The sequence below is a fragment of the Hyperolius riggenbachi genome, chromosome 6, assembly GCF_040937935.1.
Source record: "Hyperolius riggenbachi isolate aHypRig1 chromosome 6, aHypRig1.pri, whole genome shotgun sequence".
Lineage (NCBI taxonomy): Eukaryota > Metazoa > Chordata > Amphibia > Anura > Hyperoliidae > Hyperolius > Hyperolius riggenbachi.
The window spans coordinates 139,107,490-139,127,962 of record NC_090651.1 but is presented as its reverse complement, the minus strand read 5'-3'; the positions used below and the strand labels follow the sequence as shown (position 1 = coordinate 139,127,962).

At 46.7% G+C, this 20,473-nt stretch overlaps 1 protein-coding gene across 3 annotated transcripts in view; it reads left to right on the top strand.

The window, feature by feature from the left end:
• EXTL2 (exostosin like glycosyltransferase 2) overlaps window positions 1-20,473 on the top strand; it is an 88,344-nt gene that overhangs the window by 26,699 nt on the left and 41,172 nt on the right. For 2 of the 3 annotated variants that reach the window (XM_068239999.1, XM_068240000.1), the window contains exon 5: window positions 12,359-14,704. In XM_068239999.1, coding sequence (XP_068096100.1) covers window positions 12,359-12,850 — 492 coding nt within the window. In that variant the 3' untranslated portion in view covers window positions 12,851-14,704. Of the gene's footprint in view, window positions 1-12,358; window positions 14,705-19,973; window positions 20,222-20,473 lie in introns of those variants that run through there. The other variant, XR_011022058.1, reaches the window with a different exon arrangement.

Sequence of the window (20,473 nt, the reverse complement as noted above, 5' to 3'; positions counted from 1 at the left end):
GTAGGCTTGAAGTTGTAGCTTGGCCTCGCTAGACCACACTTTGGTTGTTTTAAGGACTGGTTTTGCAGCTTCCAGGCGCCTCCTGTAGGTGGGAAATATATGTGGATGAGGCAGTGGTCGGATTCGCCTAGTGCTGCCCATGAGGTGGCTTTGTAGGCGTCCCTCAAGACCGTGTAGCAGTGGTCGAGAGTGTTCGCGTTCCTAGTGGGGCAGGTGATGTGCTGATAAAACCGTGGAAGCTCTTGGCGGAGGTTGGTCCTGTTAAAGTCCCCTAGAATGATGAACAGTGAGTCTGGCAGGGACGACTCCCATTGAGTGACAGTGTCGCTGAGGTCGCGCAGGGCGGTTTTGACATCGGCATCGGGTGGGATGTAAACGCCGACAAGCGCATAGGAAGAGAACGGCCGGCAGTTAACCAGAAGGAGTTCAAGGTCTGGTGAGCATTTTTTGGCAAGGACAGAGGTGTTGGAGCACCAAGCAGGGCTGATGTAGAAACAGACACCGCCACCCTTCTTTTTCCCGGAGAGGGTGCTGTCGCGATCTGCTCGGATGAGGTTGTAGCCTGGAAGGTGAAGGGCATTGTCCGGGATGTTGTCGTGGAGCCACGTTTCTGTGAAACAGAAGACTGGAGTGTTGTTGCCGAGTCCCCTCTTTACCTCCAGGAGCCGCAGCTCCTCTAGCTTGTTGGGGAGGGAGCGGACGTTTGCCAGGAGAATTGCTGGTATAGCTGACCTCAAGCCTTTCCTCTGCAACCTCACGCTGGCACCTGCCTGGCATCCCCTCCGGCGCTTGCGTGTGTGTGTCTTTGTCAGAGAGGCCATTGTGTCATTCCCACACCCCTTTAAGTACAGTATAAGTATCCAGGTCTATAGGTGTCCCCAGTTTAGGTAGTAGTCAGGGGCGTAACTAGAAATCACTGGCCCCCCTTGTGGCAACAGCAATTTAAACTAAATACTGTACAAACGTTTTAACTCATACATGAACATTATGGAAAATCCAAGTTGAAAATAAACTGTGAAGATAAACAATTTCATCCATCCTACTCCTGAAAAATAAATAAATTTTTTTACAACCTCCCAGTTTTATTTTCTGTTTTTAAAAAGCTAAAAAAGTAGGTATAACCACTTGAGGACCGCGGGCTTTACCCCCCTTAAAGGGAAGGTTCAGGGAGGGGATTCAAAAAATAAAAATAAATTTCCACTTACCTGGGGCTTCCTCCAGCCCGTGGCAGGCAGGAGGTGCCCTCGCCGCCGCTCCGCAGGCTCCCGGTGGTCTCCGGTGCCCGACCCGACCTGGCCAGGCCGGCTGCCAGGTCGGGCTCTTCTGCGCTCCATTTCCTGGGACTTCTGCGTCCCACGACGGCGCGCTGACGTCATCGGACGTCAGTGCGCCGTCGTGGGACGCAGAAGTCCCAGGAAATGGAGCGCAAAAGAGCCCGACCTGGCAGCCGGCCTGGCCAGGTCGGGTCGGGCACCGGAGACCACCGGGAGCCTGCGGAGCGGCGGGGAGGGCACCTCCTGCCTGCCACGGGCTGGAGGAAGCCCCAGGTAAGTGGAAATTTATTTTTATTTTTTGAATCCCCTCCCTGAACCTTCCCCTTAAGGACCAGACCCTTTTTTTCCATTCAGACCACTGCAGCTTTCACGGTTTATTGCTTGCTCATACAACCTACCACCTAAATGAATTTTGGCTCCTTTTCTTGTCACTAATAAAGCTTTCTTTTGGTGCTATTTGATTGCTGCCGCGATTTTTACTTTTTATTATATTCATCAAAAAAAACATGAATTTTGGCAAAAAATGATTTTTTTTAACTTTCTGTGCTGACATTTTTCAAATAAAGTAAAATTTCTGTATACATGCAGCACGAAAAATGTGGACAAACATGTTTTTGATAAAAAAAAAAACCATTCAGCCTATATTTATTGGTTTGGGTAAAAGTTATAGCGTTTACAAACTATGGTGCGAAAAGTGAATTTTCACATTTTCAAGCATCTCTGACTTTTCTGACCCCCTGTCATGTTTCATGAGGGGCTAGAATTCCAGGATAGTATAAATACCCCCCAAATAACCCCATTTTGGAAAGAAGACATCCCAAATTATTCACTCTGAGGCATAGTGAGTTCATAGAAGATATTATTTTTTGTCACAAGGTAGCGGAAAATGACAGTTTGTGACAAGAAAAAAAAAAAAAAGTTTCAATTTTTGCTAACTTGTGACCAGGGCCGGTTTAAGCAACAATGGGGCCCCAGGGCAAAATAAACCTGGGCCCCCCCCCCCCCCCCAACATATACCCCGGAACAAAAATCGGCATTAGGGGACCTTTTTTGCAGCTGGTATAGTCAGGGTGTGAAGTCCCAATCGGTTGGAGCTCCACATTCTGGCTATCCCAGCCTGCATGGGGGACAAGGGGTTAAAAAGTTTCAGGAGGGGGGACCCCACAATTTTTTTTTAAATTCCCACACTCTAAACATAAAAAAAAAAATTGGGAAAATAGGAAAACATGCCAGGGATCTTCATACAGCCATATTGCGGTTGTATAGCGATCCCTGGCCAAAGCGCTGCGGCTGCGTATAGACCCCCTGGAAACCCCGTCAGGGAATTTATTGCGCTTTCGTTTGATGCATGTAAAATTACACTACCGTTAGGTTTGCTACTAAAAGTGACATTTATCGCATTTAAAAGTATACTTTTTTTCCTTCGAAACTTTAAAATCGATTTTCTCAAAAACTATAAGGTCTTTTTGAAAAATTGTTTTTTCCTCTTATTCCTAATGATCTCCTTAACATACCCTGCAAATTTAGGGTTTCTAGCATTTAAGGTGGATTTGCTATTAACCATTAAAGTCGGCAGGTTTTTAAATGTGTTTTTTTTTCCTTTGAAACTTTAAAATCGTTTTTCTCAAAAACTATAAGGCCGATTTTGAAAAAAATGTTTTCCTCTTGTAGCCACTGGGGGCCCCTACAAGCTCTGGGGCCCTGGGGCAGCTGCCTCCTTTGCCTTAATGGTAGCGCCGGCCCTGCTTGTGACAAAAAAAAATGAAATCTGCCACAGACTCACCATGCCCCTCTCTGAATACCTTGAAGTGTCTACTTTCCAACATGGGGTCATTTGTGGGGTGTGTTTACTGTTCTCGCATTTTGGGGGGGTGCTAATTTGTAAGCACCCCTGTAAAGCCTAAAGATGCTCATTGGACTTTGGGCCCCTTAGCGCAGTTAGGCTGCAAAAAAGTGCCACACATGTGGTATTGCCCTACTCAGGAGAAGTAGTATAATGTGTTTTGGGGTGTATTTTTACACATACCCATGCTGGGTGGGAGAAATATCTCTGTAAATGACAATTGTTTGATTTTTTTTTTACACACAATTGTCCATTGACAGAGATATTTCTCCCACTCAGCATGGGTATGAGTAAAAATACACCCCAAAACACATTATACTACTTCTCCTGAGTACGGCGGTACCACATGTGTGGAACTTTTTTGCACCCTAACTGCGCTAAGGGGCCCAAAGTCCAATGAGTACCTTTAGGATTTCACAGGTCATTTTTGTTTCAAGACTACTCCTCACGGTTTAGGGCCCCTAAAATGCCAGGGCAGTATAGGAACCCCACTAATGACCCCATTTTAGAAAGAAGACACCCCAAGGTATTCCGTTAGGAGTATGGTGAGTTCATAGAAGATTTTATTTTTTGTCACAAGTTAGCGGAAATTGATTTTAAATGTTTTTTTTTCACAAAGTGTCATTTTCCGCTAACTTGTGACAAAAAATAAAATCTTCTATGAACTACATGTGGTACCGCCTTACTCAGGAGAAGTAGTATAATGTGTTTTGGGGTGTATTTTTACTCATACCCATGCTGAGTGGGAGAAATATCTCTGTCAATGGACAATTGTGTGTAAAAAAAAAATCAAACAATTGTCATTTACCAAGATATTTCTCCCACCCAGCATGGGTATGTGTAAAAATACACCCCAAAACACATTATACTACTTCTCCTGAGTACGGCGATACCACATGTGACACTTTTTTGCAGTCTAGGTGCGCTAAGGGGCCCAACGTCCTATTCACAGGTCATTTTGAGGCATTTGTTTTCTAGACTACTCCTCACGGTTTAGGGCCCCTAAAATGCCAGGGCAGTATAGGAACCCCACAAGTGACCCCCTTTTAGAAAGAAGACACCCCAAGGTATTCCGTTAGGTGTATGGTGAGTTCATAGAAGATTTTATTTTTTGTCACAAGTTAGTGAAAAATGACACTTTGGGGGAAAAAAAACAATAAAAATCAATTTCCGCTAACTTTTGACAAGAGATAAAATCTATGAACTCGTCATACACCTAACAGAATACCTTGGGGTGTCTTTTTTTTTAAATGGGGTCACTTGTGGGGTTCCTATACCGCCCTGGCATTTTACGGGCCCAAAACCGTGAGTAGTCTGGAAACCAAATGTCTCAAAATGACTGTTCAGGGGTATAAGCATCTGCAAGTTTTGATGACAGGTGGTCTATGAGGGGGCGAATTTTGTGGAACCGGTCATAAGCAGGGTGGCCTTTTAGATGACAGGTTGTATTGGGCCTGATCTGATGGATAGGAGTGCTAGAGGGGTGACAGGAGGTGATTGATGGGTGTCTCAGGGGGTGGTTAGAGGGGAAAATAGATGCAATCAATGCACTGGGAAGGTGATCGGAAGGGGGTCTGAGGGGGATCTGAGGGTTTGGCCGAGTGATCAGGAGCCCACACGGGGCAAATTAGGGCCTGATCTGATGGGTAGGTGTGCTAGGGGGTGACAGGAGGTGATTGATGGGTGTCTCAAGGTGTGATTAGAGGGGGGAATAGATGCAAGCAATGCACTGGCGAGGTGATCAGGGCTGGGGTCTGAGGGCGTTCTGAGGGTGTGGGCGGGTGATTGAGTGCCCTAGGGGCAGATAGGGGTCTAATCTGATGGGTAGCAGTGACAGGGGGTGATTGATGGGTAATTAGTGGGTGTTTAGGGTAGAGAACAGATGTAAACAATGCATTTGGGAGGTGATCTGACGTCGGATCTGCGGGAGATCTATTGGTGTGGGTGGGTGATCAGATTGCCCGCAAGTGGCAGTGACAGGGGGTGATTGATGGGTGGCAGTGACAGGGGGTGATTGATGGGTGATTGACAGGTGATTGACAGGTGATCAGTGGGTTATTACAGGGAAGAACAGATGTAAATAATGCAGTGGCGAATTGATAAAGGGGGGGTCTGAGGGCAATCTGAGCGTGTAGGCGGGTGATTGGGTGCCCGCAAGGGGCAGATTAGGGTCTGATCTGATGGGTAACAGTGACAGGTGGTGATAGGGGGTGATTGATGGGTGATTGATGGGTGATTGATGGGTAATTAGTGGGTGTTTAGGGTAGAGAACAGATGTAAACACTGCACTTGGGAGGTGATCTGACGTCGGATCTGCGGGCGATCTATTGGTGTGGGTGATCAGATTGCCCGCAAGGGGCAGGTTAGGGGCTGATTGATGGGTGGCAGTGACAGGGGGTGATTGATGGGTGATTGACAGGTGATCAGGGGGATAAATGCATACAGTACACAGGGGGGGGGGGGGGTCTGGGGAGAATCTGAGGGGTGGGGGGGGTGATCAGGAGGGAGCAGGGGGCAGTTTAGGGAATAAAAAAAAAAATAGCGTTTACAGATAGTGACAGGGAGTGATTGATGGGTGACTAGGGTGGCTGCAGCCTGCCCTGGTGGTCCCTCGGACACTGGGACCACCAGGGCAGGAGGCAGCCTTTGCATACATTACAAAGTGTATTATACACTTTGTATGGGGCGATCCGGGTGCTAGTAAGCCGCCGGCGCTTCCGAACGGCCGGCGGGTTACAGCGCGAGGGGTGCGGAGCCAGTCCCTGGTGGAGGATCACGTCACAAATGACGCGATCGCTCGGCCCATGCCCGTACAAGGACCGCCGCCATTTGTACATGCGGCGGTCCTTGCGGGGTCCACTTCCCAGCTGCCATTTGTACATGCGGCGGTCGGGAAGTGGTTAATGCTATTGTCTCATATGATGATGATTCAGCTTTTCCCATAGTCTCGCAGTTAGCAATCATGTGACCCCCAACAAGACAAATTCAGCAATCATGAGGCCCCTATCAAGACAAATTCAGCAAAAATGAGGCTCCCAACAAGACAAATTCAGCAATCATGAGGCCCCCAACAAGACAAATTCAGCAATCGTGAGGCCCCCAACAAGACAAATTCAGCAGTCATGAGGCACATAAATAGACAGCATTTCACATAAATAGGCAGAATGCCCCCTTAATATGGTAGACACCTCTCACCTGGCTTCTGAATTCTCCTGTGCTGGCTGCTGTGCCTGGCAATACTGTTTTTGGCTGGATTGGGGATGATGTGTGGGCTGAAAGGCCTGGCAGTGATGCTGTGGCCTGGCTGGCAGTGATGCTGTGGCCGGGTTGGCTGGCGGTGATGCTGTGGCCGATGCTGTGGCTGGGTTGGCGGTGATGCTGGGCTGTGCTTGGCTGGTTGAAGTAAATGCTGGCCTGACTGGTGGTGATGCTGTGGCCTTTTTGACAGTGATTCTGGGCTGGTTGGCTGGATGTGATGCTGGGCTGGCTGGCCTGGATAGTTTAGGTAGTGACAGGTGCCCCCTAGTTAAGGTAGTGCCAGGAGTCCCCAAGTTTAGGTAGTGACAGGAGCCCCCCAGTTCAGGTAGTGACAGGAGCCCCCCAGTTCAGGCAGTGACAGGAGCCCCCCAGTTCAGGCAGTGACAGGAGCCCCCCAGTGTAAGTAGTGACAGGTGACCCCCAGTGTAAGTAGTGACAGGGATCCCCCAGTTCAGGTAGTGACAGGGACCCCCAGTGTATGTAGTGGCAGGAGCCCCCAGTTTAGGTAGTGAGTGACAGGGACCCCCAGTTAGGTAGTGATGGACCCCCAGGTTAGGTAGTAAGTGACAGGGACCCCCAGGTTAGGTTGTGAGCGACAGGGACCCCCAGTTAGGTAGTGAGTGACAGGGACCCCCAGGTTAGGTTGTGAGCAACAGGGACCCCCCGGTTAGGTTGTGACAGGGATCCCCAGTTAGGTAGTGACTGACAGGGACCTCCAGGTTAGGTTGTGAGTGACATGGACCCCCAGGTTAGGTTGTGAGTGACAGGCGCCCCCAGTTAAGTAGTGAGTGACAGGCACCCCCCAGGTTAGGTTGTGAGTGACAGGGACCCCCAGGTTAGGTTGTGAGTGACAGGGACCCCCAGTTAGGTAGTGACTGACAGGGACCTCCAGGTTAGGTTGTGATTGACAGGGACCCCCAGGTTACGTTGTGAGTGACAGGCGCCCCCCAGTTAAGTAGTGAGTGACAGGCGCCCCCCAGGTTAGGTTGTGAGTGACAGGGACTCCCAGGTTAGGTAGTGAGTGACAGATGACACCCCCCAGGTTAGGCTCCCCCTCCCCCGGGCCTGCTCAGGGCCGTTTTTGAGGGCTGGAGGGGTCGCAGCAAGAGGGGAGAGCTTGGTGGCACATCGGGGGGAAGGGCCCCCCCTCCCTCACCTCGGGCTCTCCCCTCTGCAATCCCCTCCAGCTTTGAATAAACATTGTATGCAGGCGGCGGCAGATACATACCTTCCGTGCGCTCCACGGATGCTCCTCTCTCTAGCTTCTGACGCGACTTCCGGTATAAACAGGAAGTCGCGTCAGACACTAGAGGGAGAACCATCCGCGCTGGAGCGCACGGAAGGTATGTATCTGCTGCTGCCCCGCCGCCTGCATACAATGTTTATTCAATGCTGGAGGGGAGAGCCCGAGGTGAGGGAGGGGGGGTCCGTTGCCCCTCCCCACCGATGTGCCACCAAGCTCTCCCCTCATGCTGCGACCCCTCGAGCACCTATCAGGGCATCCTGCTGCGGGCCCCCGTGACGTAGGTGCCCCATAGCAACGCTATGGTTGCTATAGCGATTGGTACGCCCCTCGACCATCCTATTTACCAATTCTTATCGAACCAGATGAAAATTGGTGCCGCAACAAGCATCGATGTTTCAGCCGACTTTGGACCACAATCGGTTGAATGAATCAAACGGACATGCTGAGAAATCTCGGGACTATGTAGATGATCAGGTGCACAACAGAAATGGCATCCAATATTAGGACGAGCGATGAACACTACAGTCACCGCTGGCCACTGTCCTCCCAAATGTTATTGTGGCCCCGCGCCACATGCTATATAAAGTCATTCATGGCATTCTTTGTACAATGGAAATCAAATATTCTTTAGAACATTTTTTTTCAATTCTGTTGCAGAAGTTCCCATAAATGTGTTGCAGTCGCAGGTTGCTTGGCTTTCACTGTTTTCTCCAGTTCATTCCAAAACAGCTCAGTGGGGTTTAAGTCTTAAGACTGTGCTGACTACTCCATGTTTACAAGCTTACCATCTTGTTCTATTTCCCTAAGGTACTTCTGGCATAACTTGGACCTAGCCATAAAAGTCAAGGATAGAGAATTGAGGGATTATGAGTCATAACGACCACAAGGGTTTTTATAAATATATCAAAAAGATTTTTTATTATTCAAAAAGCACACACAAACACTAACATACATATATATAAAAAGAAAGAACCTGCCAGGTGGCCACCTAGCCTCCCCAGGCGCCGTCAAGCACACCACTCACTTACTCATGCAGCTAGCTAAACCTATTGTCATAAATAGATCTAAAAAGGTCCAGCACATAGCACATAACTTGGACCTATATTTTAGGTCATTTAGCTGCTGTAGAATGAACCCCTGATCAACTAGGCACATACCAGAATGTACTGCATTGTACTGCAAAATGCTTTGGTAGCCATTTTGGTTTGGTTGCCTCTCATTCTATACAAGTCACTGACCCTGGATCAAGCAAAACAGCCCCAGACCTTCACCTTTGCCCCGTCATGTTGGGACAGTTGATGACACACACTTGAGGGATCATCGTTCTTCCTACTCTACAAATCCAAATTCCTCACATAGGTCCTTCTGACAGGCAGGGGGAGTAGAAGAATAATGCACTCGCTGGTCAGTTGATGACGCATGCCAGACCTTTAAAGGGAACCTAAACTGAGAAGGATATGGATTTTTTCTTTTAAAATAATACCAGTTGCCTGACTCTCCTGCTGATCCTGTGTCTCTAATACTTTCAGCAACAGCCCCTCAACAAGCATGCAGATCAGGTGCTCTGACTAAAGTCAGACTGGATTAGCTGCATGCTTGTTTCAGGTGTGTGATTCAGCCACTGCTGCAGCCAAAGAGATCAGCAGGACTGACAAGCAACTGGTATTGTTTAAAAGGAAACATGCATATCCCTCTCTGTTAAGGTTCCCTTTAAGCTATGTCAAGGAGCTCTTGTGTACACACACTAGGATCTTGGAGGAGGCGGTCATGAAAGGCCACGTAGGCTGATTGTAATCCACTGTGTGTACATAGCTTAAGGTCTATATAACAATAAATTCATTCATGCTGTGACAGCAACAGTTTTTAAAGAAACTGAAGAAATATTTGTAGTATAACTATAACTTCTTTAAAAACAATCTTACCCATCATGAGCTTGAATCTATCTAATATTTCAACATAATGCTTTAGACAGCCATTTTCTTTTACAAACGACTATTGAGCAACAGCATCTTGTGTGTGATCAGACGTGCTCACGGGTAAATTGTTGAGATTGACACATAGAACAAAAGTGGAGATGAAACCCGGGTGCTGTCAAAGCATTCACATTAATTGGAACAGCAAATCACAGCAGCGTATCATACACACGCTGGTGCTGAGACTTAAGCTTTTGGATCCCACCCCTTGAGCGACTCACCTTCTGCACCATTTTGTGTATGACAGCAGTGGCTGGATAGTGTACTGGTTAGGGTTCTGCCTCTGACACAGGAGACCGGGGCTCAAATCTCTGCTCTTCCTGTTCAGTAAGCCAGCACATATTGAGGAGACCTTGGGCAAGAGTCCCTTACACTGCCTATAGAGCGCGCTCTAGTGGCTGCAGCTCTGGTGCTTTGAGAAGGAGAATATATTGCACATAAATGTTCTGTGTCAAAAGCCCAACATAAATGTTCTGTGTCTTGTCTATGACACACTTCTGTGATTTGCTGTTTCAATTAAAGTGAATCTTTCAGTTCATCGGCTGTTAAGCCAATCAGTTGATGGAAAGTGGCTGTCCTAATCCCTGGTTTCCTTCTGCCCTCTCACAGCATGACCTTACTGCGCAAATGTGCCAGTGACCATGCATGATGTTTGCACGCAGTGAGAGGGTGCAGTAAACCGGTAAAGACTCGGAGCGTATAGAGCAGCAGAATCCTCTTTCATTACAGCAGCTGAAGACTGAGAAGGAGATAGGAGGACTTGGAGTGCGCTGGCTGGATAGGTAAGGGCCTCAGCTGTGCTCTGCACTTGGCACATTCGGACCCTAAAACACATTCACCTTTTCTCCCCACTTTTGTGGGAGAAAAAGTGCATCTTATGGTCAGAAAAATACGGTATAACTACCAAACGTGGCTACTTCGATGAGGCAAAAGTTTAGAATATATTTTCGTTTATGCATCAGTTATTTTATTTGATCTATGATTTCGTTTCAGATTAGAATGAGACGACAAATTGTTTAAAACTTTCAACTAGTCATATACTGTATGTGCAAATTTATGGTCCGCCTTTTATTTTATTTTATTTTTTTTATAAAACTTCATATTCACTTTAAATAAACACTGTTTTAAGGGAGGGTTCACGGAGTTAGTTAAAAAAATAAAAATACTAATCCACTTACCTGGGGCTTCCTCCAGCCCATGGCAGGCAGGACGTGCCCTCGACGCCGCTCCGGAGGCTCCCGGTCTTTTCCGGTGGCTCACCCGACCTGGCCAGGCCGGCTTCCAGGTCGGGCTCTTGTGTGCTCCAGCGTGCGTCTCACGCGGTCGCGCTGACGTCATCGGACGTCCTCCAGACTGTACTGGGCAGGCGCAGTAGTTCTGCGCCTGCGCAGTACAGTCCGTAGGATGTCCGATGACGTCACCGCGACCGCGTGAGACGCACGTTGGAGCGCAAGGAGAAGCCCGACCAGGAAGCCAGCCTGGCCAGGTCGGGTGAACCACCGGAGAAGACCGGGAGCCTCCGGAGCGGCGTCGAGGGCACATCCTGCCTTCCACGGGCTGGAGGAAGCCCCAAGTAAGTGGATTAGTATTTTTATTTTTTTAACCAACTCCGTGGATCTTCCCTTTAAGGCGGACTTAAACTGTATTGGAAAAAATTAAGATAATATGCTTATTAAAGACCCCTAGCTAAAAGAAGCCATGGAAGAAACCACTGAATACACAAACCTAATATGCTTACTTTTTCATGATGAGAAAGCCATATTAGTTTGAGGGTAGAGCCATAAATGGCATGTTCCTTATATGCACCCTGTGCATGTGCTCCCTGACTCTATGTGCATAGCTTATGTGTTATATCCCTGTCCCACACTGCTCCTGTGAGACACAGCCTCTGGGTGAAAGCGCAGTGGATGCTCTTTACTACTAGTAAAATAAAAAATGATCCTATTTCTTGGTAGAAGAACACTGCTGGTGTATACTATATGAAATCTATGAATAGAAATTTACAGTTTAGGTCAGCTGTACGTTGTTTATTGATATTAGACAGACTCAGGAACTTCGTAAAATGAATGTGACTCACATTGTTTTACATGGACTCTGTAATACTAGATTACATTGTTAACTTTGGTAGAATATTGGGAAAATCCCACACTGAGAAAAGCATTGTTTGTTTTTATAAGGTATTGTTTCACCTGATTGCGTTTTTGGACGTTTAAGTTGCCTATTAACGGAACAATAGTGAACAATCATATGCCTGATCAAATTATTCAGATTGTATTGCTAGTGGTAGATTATTTTTTATTATAGATACTATATGCTCGCAACTGGTTTAGATACGATTGCAAGTTGGAGTTGTTATTGCTGTGGATCTATTAAAGAATACATGTAGAAAGAGCGCTTGGAAATTTGTGAGCAGGGTGAAGCCAAAAACGGTTCACCCTGCTGTGACAAATTTCTCGGCGGCGTGAGTTACTGTTCCCCCTCCAGGGCACCGTACAGTGGGAGTAAGATGCTATCCCTGGCAGCCATTGTGCTGCTTTTATCATAGTTTGGGCTCCGTCTTTTTCCGGCACGCAAATTACTCACTGAGCATTGCTATAGCCGTAATTCACATTACAGCCTAGGGCAGTGCCCAAATATACTTTGCCACACGGGGCCACTTTTACCTGACTCGCTATTAAATACAATTTGATCTTTCAATCTGAATTATCTCGAAAATATGTTAAAAATCGCACTATTCTTATGGTATTCTCTTTTTTTCTTCTAGCAATTTCCCAGTCAGATTGTTGGTTTTGTACCGAGAAAGCACACGGTTTCACCCTCTGGAATCTACAGCTATGGTAGCTTTGAACTGCAAGCACTCGGCTCCGGACGTGGCGATATGTACTCAATGATACTTATTGGGGCTGCCTTTTTTCATAGAGACTACCTGACAATCTTCCAGGAACAGCCTGCTGCAGTCCTCGACCTGATTGATCGCACACAAAACTGTGATGATATTGCAGTTAACTTCATGGTGGCAAACTATACTGGAAGAGCTGCCGGTGTGCTGGTAAAACCTATAGATATGAGGAACTTGGAGAAAGAGACCAGCAGTGGTTACACAGGGATGTGGCATCGGGCAGAGCACCTTCTGCAGAGATCTTACTGTCTCAACATGTTGGTTGGAATCTATGGGAAGATGCCTCTGACGTATTCCAATATAATGATCTCACACTTTGGTTTCCCAAATTATGCCAATCATAAATCAAAAATATAGACACAGTAGACTGTGTTGTGTCCAAGATCAAGACTGTCTTTTTTAAAAAAGGACTCAAAAAGGATTTAGGCTGCTTCATGATAAATACCTTACATAAACATCTCCCTATAGGAAAAATGCAACTCAAAATGGATATAAATGTGTCTCTTATCTGTAGGAGGTAAGTTTTAAGAAAAATAAAAATGTTTACACTTGAAGTGAACCTGTAGTGTTCCAAAGTAATAAAGTTAGATACTTGCCTAGTTAGAGGGAAGCCTCTGGATAGTCCCGAGGCTTTCCATCTCCTCCTTGACCCCCACTGCTGCTGCACATGGACCCTCTGAACATATCTGACAAGAGTTTGTTGGATATGTTCTCATGGCCTTTCTCCCCGCCGTGTACGAGCGTGGCTGTACTGCGCCTGCTCTGTACTCTTGCCCAGGTGTTGCTTTACTAGCGCCAGCTCAGTAAGGCCATGCTTGTACACTGCAGGGAGTGATGCCTCAAACTAAAAGAGAGTCCCGGCCAACAGTGGTGGGGTCGAGGAGGACTCGGGAAGTCTCTGGAGGATCCAGAGGCTTACCTCTACCTATGTAAGTATTTAACTTTTTTACTTTGTGACACTGCAGGTTTGCTTTAAACAATTTTCACAATTTATACTTAGATAAGTAAAATACTTTTATTTAGGGGCGTCACTACAGGGTAGCAGACCCTGCAACTGCAGAGGGACCCAGAGGTTTAGGGGCCCCAAATACTAACCTTCCCTCCTTCCAATATTCCAGGTGGTTTTGTGGCTACACTTGTTATGGGTGGGAAGATCATGATGGTCACACTCGTTTTATGACCCTTGCAAGGTCAGCACCGAGGCTGTGAGGGTCACCAAGGGGAGGCAAGGGAAGAGTTGTGAACATTAGGTGGGTCCTGTCAAAGTTTTGCTGGGGGCTCCGTGATTTGTAGTTACGCCCCTGCTTTTACTTTTTTAATTCAGAATGTTATTAATGTGACTGCTGCAGGCCCTGTTATTCCACATCTATCCTGACCCTACAAGGAGAATGCTACATCGCCAGCTAGTGATGTAATGACACGTTATCCTCTGTAGGCCCTGAGCTCCTGTGTAACACTGGTTCTTTACTTGGAGGTTCATGAACTAGGCAGCCTTCAGTGGCCTTAAAGGGACTCAGAGACAAATAACATAATAGATTTATACATACCTAGGGGTTCCTCCAGCCCCACCCGCATGGAACGCTCCCACTCCGCCGCCTCTATCCCCGGTACCGGGTCCCGTAACTTCCGCCGGACTCCCTCCGCTTGCGTTGACTGGCCAAAGTGACGGGACCTGGTACCGGCGATTGAGAAGGCTGAGGATGGCAGCGTGGGAGCGATCCATGCGGATGGGGCTGGAGGAAGCCCCAGGTATGTATAAATCTATTATGTTGTTCGTCTCTGAGTCTCTCTAATGCTGGGCATACACGGCTAGATAGTGCGCTGGTATCGAGCCAGCCGCTAGATAGTGCGCCGGTATCGAGCCAGCGGCTCGACCACTCGTCCGCACGGATCGATTCCCGCTCGTCCCCGTGGGCGCTTTCTAATCAGCACTAATCAACGCTTCGTTTTTTCTATTGTTCTGCCCGCCGGTATCGAGCGTGGAATCGATCCGGCGGGCAATCGGACCTGTCAGAGAATTATCAATCGAGCCATCAGCGGCTCGATTGATATGAAGAATGAGCCGTGTATGCCCAGCATAAGATCAGCAGAGGATAATCAAGAATTTTCCATCTAAAGTTTGTACTGTGTATATATCTACAGTGGTGCTTGATATTTTATAAAACCTTTTTTCATTTTTTAACCAAACCTAATTAAAGATGTTCAAAATATTATGCTTGTCCATCTAATTATTGTGGGAAATGATCAAAAGTCACATACTTCAGTGTGGCAGAAGTATGTGGCGTTCAAAAAGTAAAAAGCATTTTCAATTAAGGAAACATTTTATTTTAAACACGAAAGCTTCAATTCACTAAGCAATACCGCATTCGGTAATGCAGAAAACAGCTGATTTTACCAAACATGTAGTCAAATGTCAACCATTTTAGCCCGTGGGTATTTTTCACCTTATGTACAAGAGGAATTTTCACATTTCAGCGCTCCTCCCTTTCATTCCTCAATAACTTTATCGGTACTTTCTTTGAGTGGTGCATTATGCTAAAAATCATTATTTCTCAGTTTTCAGCCATTATAGTTTTAAAATAATTCATGCTACCATAATTAAAATCCATACATGTTACTTGGCCATTTGTCTCGGTTATTACAATGTTAAAATTATATCCCTAGTATATTGTATGGTGACAATATTTTATTTGCAAATAAAGATGCATTTTTTCAATTTTACATCCATTACTATTTTTTAGCCCATCATTTAATAATAATATGCCCTCTTGACCTACATATTAAAAACATTTAATTCCCCACTGAACACTTCCTAGTAGCATACAATAAGTGTGCTATAGAAAGCAATGTGTTGCTACATTGTAACTAGGAAAGTGACACAGGCATCAATGGATGCCTGCGATCACGGTCGCCTGCGGGGAGATTAATGAATGGGAACTTTGTTCCTATTCATAAATCTAACGATCGGCTAAGTGGCGGAAATTGGCTGTGGGAGGAAGTGCGGAGGCTCTATTCCAGAATGAACACTGTTTTTGAACTAAAACAGTAAACACTGTTAGTAAACTAAAACAATGTTCATTCTTGGCAGACATGTACGGATTGGCCAATCCCCCCTGCTCCAGGCAACATCGCGATCACGAGCATCTGCCCGCATGATCGCGCAGACAGCACCCCACACTGCAGGGATGCGACTAGCGCGTCCCTGCGGCTGCGGACGTGAGGCTCAGGTCGCAGCGGCAGAAATGGTTAACTAAGACTGTTACTGCATGGAAAACTAAAATTCTAGACCAGTGAATTAAATTACAGACTGTGGTAAATATGTCAATAAATGTCAATTTACAAACAATAGAGCATACAGTAAAACAAGTGAGATGTTCAGTATTTTACCTCCAGCCTGGAGCTGTCAGTAACAAACAGCCATTTTGTAAGACTGAATGGCAAAGGAGCCAGCCAATTGGACGAGCCACCCTGTCTAAATACTCACCGTATTGGTATCGATATACTGATGGTCGTACCAGGGCTGTGGAGTCGGTCCAAAAATCCACCGATTTCGACTCCTCAGTTTAGGATTCCACCGACTCCGACTCATCGACTCCGACTCCTCTAATTTGCATATTACAATTTTGTTGATTAAAAGTATGTAACATGAATTTCGTCTCTTAACTGCCAACGCTTAGGAATTTTACAAGACAACTGAAGTGAGAAGGATATGTAGACTACTATATGTATTCCCTTTAGACTAAAACTAGTCCTTGGTAAGAGTACTTGTAAAAGGTACAGACCGGAACAAAGAACATCTATCAGGCCCTAGGCAATGTAACTGTGGGTACATGTAAGAATTATGTGCAGGTACTCTGCAGGGGAATGAGGAGATTCTTCCTCTATTACACATTCTTCATGCACAATCTGAACAAGGTTTATGGGTGATAGACAACACCTCTGTGTTCAATGTGCACAGCATTCTCAGTGGATTCCCTGCAGCTCTGTGGGGAGTGCATATGTAGAGTATAGTACTACTGTGTAACAAAGTAAACCTGAGACAGATGAAATTAAAGTTTTATACATACCTGGGGCTTCCTCCAGCCCCCTTCAGTCTAATCAGTCCCTCGCTGTCCTCCTCTGCCACCTGGATCTTCTGCTATGAGTCCAGGTACTTGAGCCAGTCGGGCATAGTGCGCATGCACACACTACGCCGCCGGGAGCGTACTACACCTGCGCAGCACTATTGCGCAGGTGCAGAATGTTCCTGGTTGTGGGAGCGGCATGCGGCCGGACAGCGCTGACTGGCTGAATTACCAGGACTCATAGCAGAAGATCCGGGTGGTGGAGGACAGCGAGGGACTGATTAGCCTGAAGGGGGCTGGAAGAAGCCCCAGGTATGTATAAAACTTTACTTTTCATCCGTCTCAGGTACCCTTTAATTTGTAGTCACCAAACCAAATTTTAACAACATATCAAATTATTTGATTTCATCAGCAAAGGGAGTGCATACATTTGCATAAATCAGCATCAGTGCAGAATTATTTCCATCTCATTGACCATCTCTATTAGTGACACAGCTACACATCAGGCTTTATTCTTACAGCATAGATGTTATTTAGTATATATAAGAGATTCCTGTGTACACATCATATATACAGTCCAGTAGCGTCCCTACCATAGGGCGGCAGGGGGCGCCCCGCACCGGGTGTCGGGCGCCCCAGGGGGTGTCATCAGGCCTCCCACAGAGGCCTGTGTAATGTGCAGGACAGGAGGGGGAAGCAGCACGGAAAGGAGGGGTGGCGGGGAAAGCGGCGGGGAGGGGAGCCGGACCCCCCACCTCCCTCACCTGGGTCCCCTCCTTCTGGCGCTTCCCCCTCCTAATTGGCAGCAGCGGGCAGCAGCGGGCAAGAGGACTTACCTCCTTCCTGCGTTCCAGGCGATGGCAAATAGCGTCATCGTCACGTGACGCTGGTCTCCGCCTTCTCCACCGCTCACTGTGCTTCCTGATTGGCGGAAGCACAGTGAGCAACAGAGAAGTCGGAGACCAGCGTCGCGTGAGGATGACGCTATGCGCCGCCGCTATCGCCAGGAGCAGGTGAGTGAGTCTTCTTCGCCACTCCTGCCCGCTGCTGCTAATTAGGAGGGGGAAGCGCCAGAAGGAGGGGACCCAGGTGAGGGAGGTGGGGGGTCCGGCCCCCCTCCCCGCCACCCCTCCTTCCAGGCTTTCCTCACACTGGGGGCAACTAAACTAGCTATACTGGGGGCAATTATACTAGCTATTCTGGGGGCAATTATACTAGCTATTCTGGGGGCAGCTATACTAGCTATTCTGGGGGCAACTGTACTGGCTATACTGGGGGCAACTAAACTAGCTATACTGGGGGCAACTAAACTAGCTATACTGGGGGGCAGCTATACTGGGGGCAGCTATACTAGCTATACTGGGGGCAACTAAACTAGCTATACTGGGGGCAGCTAAACTAGCTATACTGGGGGCAGCTATACTGGGGGGCAGCTATACTGGGGGCAGCTATACTAGCTATACTGGGGGCAACTAAACTAGCTATACTGGGGGCAGCTATACTAGCTATACTGGGGGCAGCTATACTGGGGGCAGCTATACTAGCTATACTGGGGGCAGCTATACTAGCTATACTGGGGGCAGCTATACTAGCTATACTGGGGGCAGCTATACTGGGGGGCAGCTATACTAGCTATACTGGGGGCAGCTATACTGGGGACAGCTATACTAGCTATACTGGGGGGAAGCTATACTAGCTATACTGGGGGCAGCTATACTGGGGGCAGATATACTAGCTATACTGGGGGCAGCTATACTAGCTATACTGGGGGCAGCTATACAGGGGGCAAATATACTAGCTATACAGGGGGCAAATATACTAGCTATACAGGGGGCAACTATACTAGCTATACTGGGGGCAACTATTGACGATTGAAGTGTTTTGTGGACAGGTCTGCCACACGATTGCATGTATTTTCTGGTCATATCTGCTACATGATTGCATGTATTTTCTGGGCAAATCTGCCGACATGATTGCATGTATTTTCTGGGCAAATCTGCCGACATGATTGCATGTATTTTCTGGGCAAATCTGCCGACATGATTGCATGTATTTTCTGGGCAAATCTGCCGACATGATTGCATGTATTTTCTGGGCAAATCTGCCGACATGATTGCATGTATTTTCTGGGCAAATCTGCCGACATGATTGCATGTATTTTCTGGGCAAATCTGCCGACATGATTGAACGTATTCTCTGGGCAAATCTGCAGACATGATTGCATGTATTTTCTGGGCAAATCTGCCGACATGATTGCATGTATTTTCTGGGCAAATCTGCCGACATGATTGCATGTATTTTCTGGGCAAATCTGCCGACATGATTGCATGTATTTTCTGGGCAAATCTGCAGACATGATTGCATGTATTTTCTGGGCAAATCTGCCGACATGATTGCATGTATTTTCTGGGCAAATCTGCCGACATGATTGAACGTATTCTCTGGGCTAATCTGCAGACATGATTGCATGTATTTTCTGGGCAAATCTGCCGACATGATTGAACGTATTCTCTGGGCAAATCTGCACACATTACGTGTATTTTCTTCAGAAAACCTGCACAATTATGTGAATTTTCTGGGGAAAGGGTCACCAAAACTTGGGTCCACTGTCTTTGCATTGCACTTTTAAAGGGAACCCGAGGTGAGAATAATATTGAGGCTGCCATATTTATCTCCTTTTAAGCAATACCAGTTGCCTGGCTGCCATGCTGGTCCTCTGCCTCTAATTCTTTCAACCACAGACCCTGAACAAGCATGCTTGTTTCTGGTGTGATTCAGTTCACTACTGCAGCCAAATAGATCAGCAGGGCAACTAGTATTGTTTAAAAGGAAATAAATATGGCAGCCTCCATATCACTCTCACCCGGGTTCACGTCAAATTACAGTTAGCTCCGCCCTCATCCGGTCATGGCCACGCCCATTTTTTGCCGCGGCGCTGTTATAGCGCCACCCATTTTTTGCCCCTTTACTTTTTTTTGGGGGGGGGGGGTGTCTTATAATACCCAGCACCGGGTGTCAAATGCCCTAGGTACGCCACTGATACAGTCACAATCAGATATGTATATCTGACCTTAAAAATACGGGGACTGCTTTATTGAAGCAGCACAAGTAACTAATTTTGATTGGTTTATTTAATTTTTGTGGACTAAGCACAGCTATTACTGTATATATACATTATTTTTAATGACTATTATCTGAGAAATAGAACATTTTATCATATTTTCTATTTTAATTACAGTTACAAATTCATTAGGAGTCGGAGTCGGTGCATTTTTTCCCGACTCCGACTCCAGGCACCCAAAATTGCCCGACTCCACGACTCCGACTCCACAGCCCTGGGTCGTACCATCAGAAATTGCAGGCAGCTAGAGAGTAGTCACTATCTTATAATTAAGGTTTTCCCTGTAACCTTTTAGATGTGAACAGGATAGGGGTGCAAATAATGACTTCTCCAAGATGCCAAGGAGCAAAGATAAGTGTTGAGAAAGAAGGAAAGCCCAAGAACTCCCACACCAGCAAGTACAGAATCAGAAGGGCTTGGAGGTGGCATACAGATCTAAATGGATGCCGGAGATCCCTCTTACTTGAGTGATGTTGTCAAAGGACAGAAGCAGCGACTTGAAAAGGACTAGCTGGAAGAGTGTATCAGTTGTCTGACATCCAGGTAACTTAAATTACCGTTCTTAGTGAATGCGTAAAAAAAAATAATTCTTAAATAGCAACTGCGGTATTTAACCGAGGGAGAGTTGGGAAGTATGGATTAATGCCTGGCTTTTCAAGGACATAACAGAATAATTTGCATATTCATCCACTGATGTTATGATGCATTATGTGGGTACCTTCTCGTGCATGTGAATCCAAATACTTGCTGATATTCCATTTTAAAAAGGGAAAATTGTACTAGAACCAAGCAAAA